This window comes from Hylobates moloch, unplaced genomic scaffold, assembly GCF_009828535.3.
Source record: "Hylobates moloch isolate HMO894 unplaced genomic scaffold, HMol_V3 SCAFFOLD_21, whole genome shotgun sequence".
NCBI classification, from domain to species: domain Eukaryota; kingdom Metazoa; phylum Chordata; class Mammalia; order Primates; family Hylobatidae; genus Hylobates; species Hylobates moloch.
This window is the reverse complement of record NW_026652296.1, coordinates 55,155,090-55,165,539: the sequence shown is the minus strand read 5'-3', so window position 1 is coordinate 55,165,539 and position 10,450 is coordinate 55,155,090. Positions and strand designations below refer to the sequence as shown.

The 10,450-nt window shown below is 46.3% G+C and overlaps 1 protein-coding gene across 1 annotated transcript in view; it reads right to left on the bottom strand.

Moving 5' to 3' along the window:
• Positions 1 to 7,822: 7,822 nt before the first annotated feature.
• FERMT1 (FERM domain containing kindlin 1) overlaps positions 7,823 to 10,450 on the bottom strand; it is a 49,207-nt gene continuing 46,579 nt past the window's right edge. The window contains exon 15 of the mRNA XM_032142655.2: positions 7,823 to 10,335. Coding sequence (XP_031998546.1) covers positions 10,162 to 10,335 — 174 coding nt within the window. The 3' untranslated portion in view covers positions 7,823 to 10,161. The remainder of the gene's footprint in view (positions 10,336 to 10,450) is intronic.

Genomic DNA, 10,450 nt, shown 5'->3' with positions numbered 1-10,450 from the left:
TGCTACTCCTCTGTGCACCAGTAGGCGAGGGCTCTGGAGTGGCCCTGGCTGAGGAATCCCCCTGAGGGCATCATCCTGTGGTTGCCTGGAGCCCCGGGCCCCCTGAGCCAACTTCTTGCCACTGCTGCTTGCTGGCCCGTTTGCCAGTGGTGGCAAGGGTCTGGCCTGGCCAGGCTGACCTGAGGTTGGCCCTCTGGACTGTCCTGTTTCCCTGGTCATACCCAGCCCTAGCACACACATCCTTGGCAGGCTGCCCCGTGCAGCTTCTGAGCTGGGGAGGCTGATGGCAGACCGCACATGGCAGGGTTTGCTTATCGTCTTCCTGGGGCAGTGCGTTGGCCTTGTCCCCAGTACATTGTGCTTGGTATCATCATCCCCTTTTTAAAAACTGAGCAGTTACTATAGTCAGAGCCTAATGCCGTATGCATGGTCTCATCTAATCCTCCCCAGGTACTTACTATTATACTTATATTACACAAGAAGAAACTGAGGCTCTCAAAGGTTTTTGTGCTCTAGATTCTGGAGCACATATGGAGTGAGCTATGTGATTTAACCACGTCTTTTTTTTTTTTCGAGACAGAGTCTCCCTCTGTCACCCAGGCTGGAGTGCAGTGGCGCAGTTGTAGCTCACTGCAACCTCCACCTCCCAGGTTCAAGCGATTCTCATGCCTCAGCCTCCCAAGTAGCTGGGATTACAGGCATGCGCCATCACGCCCGGCTAATTTTTAGGGGCTATTTTTACTAGAAATGGGGTTTTGCCATGTCGACCAGGCTGATTTTGAACTCCTGGCCTCAAGTGATCCACCCGCCTTGGCCTCCCAAAGTGCTGGGATTACAGGCATGAACCACCGCGCCCGGCCAAACCACTGTCTTATATTGCCTCCCATAGACCTCAGCATCTGATACTATAATATGCCCTTAAGCACAAGAGAATCTTTTCCAAATACTTAGACTCAAATTGTGTGAGAAGCCAAGACACTGGGAAATTTCCTTCCATAGTTGAGCAGCTCATTCTCAAAATACACAGGGCTGACTTCTTGGGTCACTGTGGGCCCAAGACTGAGGAGGATGACTGGGTAGGGCCTACCAGGCACCTCTCAGGGAGGCTCAGCCCTCTTTTCCCGCCTTTTCTCCTCTTCTAGCACTTCTTGGAGGTTAGGACAAGAGGACTGAAGTGTCCTCTCCAGAGAAGAATGCAAAGGTCTTGCATCACAATCCTGGAACCAACAAATATGTGTCCTTCAAATGCCACACCAAGTGCTGTGCCATGCTTGCCCTCCATGTTTTACTGTAGCTGTTCCTCTGCCTGGATGCCCCCCACTTGATTGCCTTAGTCTCCATTTCAGCTAATTTCTTTTTTCTTTTTTTTTTTTTTTTTTGAGACGGAGTCTCGCTCTTTTTTTTTTTTTTTTTTTTTTTTTTTTTGAGGTGGAGTCTCGCTCTGTCGCCCAGGCTGGAGTGCAGTGGCGCGATCTCGGCTCACTGCAAGCTCCGCCTCCCGGGTTCACGCCATTCTCCTGCCTCAGCCTCTCCGAGTAGCTGGGACTACAGGCACCCGCCACCACGCCCAGCTAATTTTTTGTATTTTTAGTAGAGACGGGGTTTCACCGTGGTCTCGATCTCCTGACCTCGTGATCCGCCCGCCTCGGCCTCCCAAAGTGCTGGGATTACAAGCGTGAGCCACCGCGCCCGGCCAGCTAATTTTTTTTTATAACTAGCATGAGCCCTCTTGAAAGGAGACCCTGAAATACAGACCTGGGTGCCACACCCGTAATTTATTTGGGAGGCGATCTCAAGGAGTTCAGAGATGGAATAAGGAAGTGAGACAGGGAAGGAAAGGTGCTGATGACGTGTTGATGAGCAGAGACTGCCATGGACAACTGGGGCTCCATCTTGCTGGGGGCCTCATCTTGCTGGGGGCCTCTGCGAGACTGTGTAGAGCACACCTCAGGATTGTTCCATTAAGTGGCAAGGAAGAGGGGATATCTATCCACCAGCTTTTGCTTTTTGTTGGTTTGAGAGTTCTTCCTGTGGCTTTAACTTCCTGGCACATAGATCAAGCAACTCCACGGAGGGCTAAGGGGATAGAGTGGGCACTGACAGCACCTGCTATAGCATCCTTCAAGATTTCACCCAAGCGGATGCCCCCAAGCGAATTAAGTGCCTTCCTTGGTGTTCTTTCCTAGGTATCATTGGCTACCTGCCGTCAAGCAGATTGACGTCGCTCTTCTGTAGTTGAGGACGAAACTTCCTGATAACAGCGCCACATGGTTTATTTCCTAGCCCCAGTGCCTGGGGTGGCGTCTGGCACACAGGAGAAATGTTGGAAAAGGTATGTCAGTGTACATGGAGGATCGTGGTGTTCTTCACAATGCCCAGGAGTGGATAGGGCAGGACTCAAAACAGTAAAAATCAAATTCAAGTTCCTGAGATTCACAGCTCAAGTCCTCCAGCATCCCAGCATTGAGAAGGGCTAAGGTGAGAGTTGAGATGGAGGAGTGAGCAGAAGTGGAGGTAGAAAATTGAGTCCCAGTAAACCTTCCAATTCAGATTCCCCACACTCTTAGGATTTTTGAGAGAAAAAATCTGTTGGAAGAAGATTACAAGGTTAGACAGTAAAACTATAGCAGCAGGGAGAAAAAAGAGCCAGTAATTATATACTTGGCCACACTTTTATGGATTTAGATAAAAATCAGAGTCATGGATCTTTGGCCTTAGAAGGAACTTTAGAACTTGTCTGGTCCCATCCCTCCTTGTCCATTTTAGGAGGAAACTGAGCCCCAGAGAGAGAAATTGGCTTGTCTGAGGTCACACAGTGTTGAGTTCCTAATTACCCAGTGAAAAGGAAGGGTGATCTAATTCTCACTGTTTCACTCCGGTTCTGGGCTTATTGCACAGCTGACCAGGTCTCACCTGCCCTGACTTTAGCAATGTGAGTCTTTCCCTGAAGGTGTGGCTAAGTAAACACACCTGGTAAGCATCAAGCCGCTGAGCAGTTTCAGGGACTCTGACTCCAGCTGTTCCCATTTTACCTCCAGAACTCCAGGAATACGCCCCATACAGACTTCCCCAGAGACCCAGAATTGGTATCTTCTAAGTGGGTCCTGTCCAGCTCTCTTTACACCTCTTGCAGCCTGCGATGGGGTGATGAGGGCTGGCCCAGGTGACAGGTGACTGCTTGGCCAGCTGCCCCTGCCCTGCCCTCCAGCTGCCAGTCAGCTACGCTGAGGGGTCTTCCCCAAAATATGGGAGTCAGAATGTACAAGCCTAAAGATTACATTCTTCTCTGACACCAGAGATAAGCCAGAAGAATGGGAGGGTGATTGTGGGAGGGGACGGTACCAGGTTGTCGAGTCTCCGGGAAGAGCCAGCTCTCCCGAAATGGAATGTAGAAAAGAGGCTTCCAAGTGGTGGAAACCAAGATACCTGAGTGGGCTCACTGACGTGGCTGACCTGCCTGTGAGGAAATGATCTGGAGGAAATAAGGCAGCAATGGGTTGAGACTCATGTTTATTTTCTTTTTGAAGTGTCACTCACCAAGTCAGATTTCAGAAAGAGGATTGATAAAATGCTTAGAATTTTAGAAGATACCATTTGAGATCCTTTTAAAATCCATAGTGGAAAAGATTTGAACAGAAATGCAAGGTCAGACTCTAACCTGCCACTTTATTTTGCATGTGACTTTAGGAAGTGGGATGGGACAGTGGATAGGAAAATTTACAAATTATATTCTGGAATTTACCACAGCCAGAGGCAGCATACTAAGGGAAAAGGACCTTAACTGGGACACAAGACGCTGGATTCTCATTCCAACACCACTACCATCTTTCTGGGTACAGTGTCTGTGTTCTTAAGCTTCTGTCTATCTCATATTTTTCATCTGTAAAGTAAATGAATTGGCTTAGCAGTTCAGCACATGTATCTTGAGACCATGCTAGTGCATGACCCAGTGCTCAGTATATAACACGGGGGCTCAGAGATGAACAAGGCTTGGACCCTTCCCTCAAGCAGTTCCCAGCCTAGAAGGGATGGAAGACAGAAATAAACCATGCACAATGTGAGCACACTATCACATCACAAAAAGTTGAACTGTGAACTCCGTTCATCCAGGAATTATGTCTAGCTTGTTCACTGCTGCATCTGAGTATCTGGCAGCAACTGCACACAATAGATGCTTAAGAGAGATTTACTGGGCTGGGCACGGTGACTCACACCTGTAATCCTAGCACTTTGGGAGGCCGAGGCGGGTAGATCACCTGAGGTCAGGAGTTGGAGACGAGCCTGGCCAGCATGGTGAAACCTCATCTCTACTAAAATACAAAAAATTGGCTGGGTGTGGTGGCACATGCCTGTAATCCCAGCTACTCAGGAGGCTGAGGCAGGAGAATCGCTTGAACCCAGGAGGTGGAGGTTGCAGTGAGCTGAGATTGCACGGTTGCATTCCAGCCTGGACAACAAGAGCAAAACTCCGTCTCACAAAAAAAAAAAAAAAAAGAGAGAGAGAGAGACAGATTTACTGAATGAATGAGTGTGACTGTGCCCTCTCCTTTTCCTGTTTCTGATCAGTTACATTTCCTTATTTGGAATTTTCTTCAGAAGAGCAGTCAGGGTTTGTCTGTGCATTTATTTAGATTTCTAATATGTTAACGAAAATTCTTTCAAAAATAGAAGTGCTTGACAAACAAAGCAATGATTTGGAATCTTGTGGAGCTCGAGTGTTATTTATTCCCCATTGCTATAGAAATGTGCAGATGCATTGTGGATGCTCAGTAACATTTTGTTGAATGAAAAAATGCATGCTGTTCAATAAGTATAGGAGCATATGCTCAACATCATTATTTACCACTGAAATGCAAATTTAAGCCACAATGAGATACTATAGTACAACCATCAGAATGGCCAAAATTCAAAAGATTGACAATATCAAGTGTTGCCAAGGATGTGGAGCAAATGTAACTTTTTTTGAGGTGGGGTCTCACTGTGTTGTCCAGGCTAAGCTCAAACTCCTGGGCTTAAATGATGTCTGGCTAGAACTCATATGCTGCTGGTGGGAATGTCAAATGGTATAGCTACTTTGGAAAACTTCTTGTCAGTATCTATGAATGCTAGGCATATGTCTACCCTATTACTCAGAAATTACACTCCTGGGTTTATACTCAAGAGAAATGAGTGTGTATAGCCACCAAAAGAATGTTTATAGCAACTTTATAAATGCTCCAAAATGGAAACAACCCAAAAGGCTATCAATAGAAAAACTGATACATAAATCATGGTATACTCATACAACGGGTTACTATACAGCCACAAAAAAGAATGAACTATGCCATGCTTAACAACACAGATGAATCTCTTAGCCAAACACAAAAGAGTACATACTATATGGGTTTATTTTTATGAAATTCAAGAACAGGCAAAACTAATCAATGGTCAGAATAATGGTTACCTCTTAACAGCATCCCAGGCAGAGGGAATTTCCGTTCTGAATCAATGGTCAGAATAATGGTTATCTTTTAAGAGCATCCCAGGCAGAGGGCCCAGCATGTGAAAGAAATGGAGGCTTGACAAGGCGTGGTGTGTTGAGCAAATAGGTAGTTCAATATGGTGGGAGGGTGGGAGGATGGTAGGGGCCACAGAGGAGGAGTGTAGGGAGGAGAGATTGGAAAGGTTATTTGGGGTCATTTTGTGAAAGGCTCTGTGGTAGTCATCAGGGCTATTGGCCATCTAGTTCAGGTTTTGCCTCTTCTGGCTACTGGTAGGATTGTACTGCCTGGCCCTTTGTGGTTGGGTGGGGCCATGTTTCCACGTTTTGTTCTGGCCAATGATTTGCAACATTGTCACTTCCAGACAATGCCATCCAATTGCTAGTATGAGGCCCTCCAGAGCTCTTTCTTCCTCACTGGCATGCCAGTTGCCACTATCTGATGGTGGCTGCTCCATCAGCCCAGATCCCTAGGAAGACCCGAGCTCCTCCAGGGCTGATCACATTGCATAGATAGTATGAGAAATAAACCTTTGTGGTTTTACGTTGCTTGTTACCACAGCATAATCTGTTTATCTGGATTGACACAGGCCTTGATTACAGCGTCACATTCATTGGTTCATTCATTCATTCACTCATCACGTTGAATGCCACTCTGCACTACATACTGTTCTAAATGCCAGAACAGGCATAGTCCCTCCTCTCAAGGAGCTTCCATTCTGTTGGGGAACACAGACAATATGCAAATAAATGAACAAGGTCTTTATGGATTTTTAAGTTTTTATTTTTTTTAAAATATTTTAATTTCTGTGGGTGCATAGTAGGTAATTATAGATTGCAATTAGAGTTATAAAGGAAATAAACAGGGTGATGTGACATAAAGGAATTGGAAAGGAGAGTGGAGGTGGTCATCAAGAAGGGTGGCTTCATTTCAACTGAGACCTGAGGATGAGAGGGAGCTGTCATGCACAGGGCCATGGGAATAGTGTTCCAGGCAATAGCAAGAAAGAGCCTGCTACGTCTGAGACACTCTTGTTGCTGTGTGGCTTGCAGGCAAAGGCAAAGCTGGAGAGTTACATTAGGAAGGTGTTGAAAATGCCCATGGGGGAGGTGGTGACATTGCCCTGAGAGTAATGACAGCAAAGGCGAAGACAAGGACACAGATTTGAAATATGTTCTGAAAGTAGAATCAACGGTATCTGTTGGTGGATTGGAAGTGAGGTGTGTTCGGCTGAATAATAGTTGCCAACGATATCCATGTGTTAGCCCCTGGAGCATGCAAATGTTATGTTATATAGCAAAAGGAATTTTGCGTATATGATTAAAGTAAAGACTTTGAGATGAGGTAATTATCCTGGATTATCCCTGTGGGCCCTGAATGTAATCACTACCATTTTTTTTTCTTTCTTTTTTTTTTTTTTCTGAGACGGAGTTTTGCTCTTGTTGCCCAGGCTGGAGTGCAATGGTGCAATCTCAGCTCACCACAACCTCCACCTTCCAGGTTCAAGCGATTCTCCTGCCTCAGCCTCCCGAGTAGCTGGGATTACAGGCATGTGCCACCACGCCCAGCTAATTTTGTATTTTTAATAGAGACAGGGCTTCTCCATGTTGGTCAGGCTGGGCTTGAACTCCTGACCTCAGGTGATCCGTCCACATCAGCCTCCCAAAGTGCTGGGATTACAGGCGTGAGCCACCCTGCCTGTCCTGTAATCACTACTATTCTTATAAGAGGGAGATCTTACTACAAAGAAGGCAATGTGAAGACAGAAGGAAGGCCAGGCATGGTAGCTCATGCCTGTAATCCCAATACTTGGGGAGGCCAAGGTGGGAGGATCACTTGAACCCAGGAGTTTCAGACCAGCCTGGGTAAGATAGAAAGACCCTGTCTGTACAAAAAGTTTAAAAATTAGCCAGGCATGGTGGTACCTGCCTGTGGTTCCAGCTTCTTGGGAGGCTGAGGTGGGAGACTGAGGCTGCAACGAGCTGTGATTGCACTGCACTCCCAGCCTGGGTGATGCAGTGAGACCCTGTCTCAGAAAAGCAAAACAAAAACAACAACAACAACAACAACAAAAAACCAAAGAAAGACACTACATGGATAACTTTGAAGATAGAGAAAGGGACCACAGAATGCAAGAACTGGAAAAGGCAAGGAAGTGGATGGGGTCCTCCGGAGGCTGTGTGGTCCTGGTGACACCTTGACTTTGGTCCGGTGACACTGATTTCAGGATTCTCGCCTCCAGAACTTAGAGACAATAAATGTGTATGTTGTTGTCGTTACTTTTATTGTGGTAAAATATATATGACATAATATGTATCATTTAAACCATTTGTCAAGTGTGCACTCCAGTGGCATTAAATATATTCATAAAATATAAAAAAAAGTCATATAAAAGAATAAAAAATGCAGATTTCTGAATCAACTGTAGATAAGGAAGCAAATGATGTTGAAAGGTGCTCATTAATTTAAAATTTCATCATAGGAAGTTGGGTGACCTTTTGCACTCAATATTAAAAAAAACCATGAAGTTGCTCTTTGGAACAGTAGTTTTTTGTTTTTTTTTTTTTTTTTTTTGTCACACTTGTTTATTTCTTTGGGATGTTGCTGTGTGTCGCGGAAGAAATGCTCCCCTGAAAACTAACCAAAGTTTGGTTAAAACCAGTTAGTTCCTTTGTTTTCATGGAAATGTCAGACAACTGTGAAAAGCTAAGGAAGCATGTTGAACTGAAGGTCTGGCTTTGGTAACCGAGGCAGAGATGTTCTCAGCAGCAAACAGGTAAAATCTAACATCAAGAAGCATTATTTTAATGTAGGACCAGTTATAATCTTAAAGAACTGACTAGGTTCTAAAATAATATAACTGAGAAATAGGACTGAGAAATGACCAACACCAAGTATAAGACGGTACACTTAGCACTTGTTTCTACAGAAAACATTTCAAATCAAGTTCTTTATGACGTGAACCAGATTTTCCAAATGCCTAAACCACTTCCGAGCTTTAAGCAAGGCCTCAGAAATTCAGCGGGTGCCTGGGAGGCTTCATTCACATTCACCTCTAAGGAGAGGCTAAAAGAGGAATTTCCAGATGGCAGCTACTGGCTCAGAACCAGGGGTTCCCTCGCCAAGTCTGTCTCTATGTGGCTCCCGGAATTGCTGAGGTCTCACTTCTCAGAGGGCTTTGATGGAAAATAAAGCAACAGCTGATGCTCACAGGCCTCGGAACTCTGGCCAGGCTCCCTGAGGGGTGCATCCTAGGAGAACTGAAAAATGGGATTGGACCTTTTGCCTTATCCTTGCACCCCAAGTTCTTTGTGTGGCAGAACATCTATGAAAAAGTAATAAAATATTGTCTGATATTTCCCTTCTGGTACTGCTTTTGACCTTCTCAAAACCCACCCCTCCCACCTCTAACAAACCAAAATGGAAAATGACAATTCAGGCAGCTGTTAATTAGCTCACTCTCTCAAGGCAAGCACTGTCTCAAGGCAGTCTCAAGGCAGAGATGACACAGCAAAAAACAGAGGGGGAGAAAAAAATCTATTATTGGCTTGTGATTTACAAAAGCCAAAGGCCTTTAGAGAAAAGGCCAGGAGTCGTACCAACATAGATACCAAATCCAGGAGAACACAGACCAGCAGTAAGAGGGACGCTTCCCCACAACCCAGACCAGCCTAAGGCCCCTGTGGGGGCAGCCAGTGTGGAGCCGTCAGACCTTGGACATGGCGGTCTTTGAGAATAGGTCTGCCCTTCTCTCCCTGACCAGTTGGGATAGAGACCTGACTGGAATCCTTGACGCTGGCAGCTGTTTCTATGGACAGAGAGGACTGTGCCTGTCTTCCTGAATCCCAACCCTGAGTAGAAGCAGTTGAGACACGGATCTGGGTTGAGAAATGGGTTTTCCTGTCCCCCTGTGTCACCCACATCTTCACAAAGGACTTACAGGTGGCTGAGAGATCTGTAGGAATGGAATGGGGTTTGCAGGTGGCCCCAGAAACCTGAGGAGACCAATGACTAAGACCAAATGTGGGTCAGTGGTCATCTTGGCAGGTATCACTGTGGACAGATGACACTGAGGGCCACTCCTCTGACCTTGGGTTGTCAACTGCTACCTGGTAGCCCCACCCTTCCCCTTTCTACCCCTAGACCTTGGCCTCCAGGGAAAAAGTGTGTCTGGGAACTCCCTCTGTCATTTTGAAAAGACAGGAGCTAAAAGCAGTTCCATGAAGGACAGGCGTTTCATTTCATACCTGAGTTTGTGAAATAAGAGTTCTTCTTGCTACACGCGATTTTTACCTTTCTGTCTTCTCCATCGACTTAGTAATGAGACAGATCAGCACAAGGATAACTTGTAGCCATACACCTGGCAGGTTCTGCAAGTCACAGAACTGTAACCACATGTTGGGCCTTAGAGCAATCTTAGGGTGCCTCCTTTTCTCCTGCTCACCCATTTTATAGACAAAACAAGAGAGGCTCCTTCCATGGCTGGTAGCACAGGGCAAAATAAGGAAAGGGATGTGCCAGCAGTGGGTTTGAATGAGGCGAGGATCTGGGTGACCAGCGGTGAACGTGTGTTGTCTGTTAGTCCAGCATCCACATGCTGGGCAAGTTATGGATCCCATCCCTCCAGGGAGGGGCGCCTTTGGCTTGCCCTGTTGGTGTGAGCTGAGCACACGTGCCTGTTTCAATCCTGACCGCCCGTCAATTTGTGGAACAAGTCCTCATCGAGTGTTTCATTCTGGTCCTTGGAGCGGGTGGACAAGAAAATGTAGCCGCCAATGTACTCGTGCACAATCTTGCAATCTGCACTCAGGCAGGTGAAAGCAGTAAAGACGTTTTGGTCGAACTCGATGACCACCTGGAAGAGAAGGGCACAGAGGAGCTTAAACTCTGGCAAGGAATGATGAGAAACAAGTGCTTGGCTGGACTGGCCCCTGGGGCTGAGGGCTGCTGAGGTGGATGACAGATGGTTA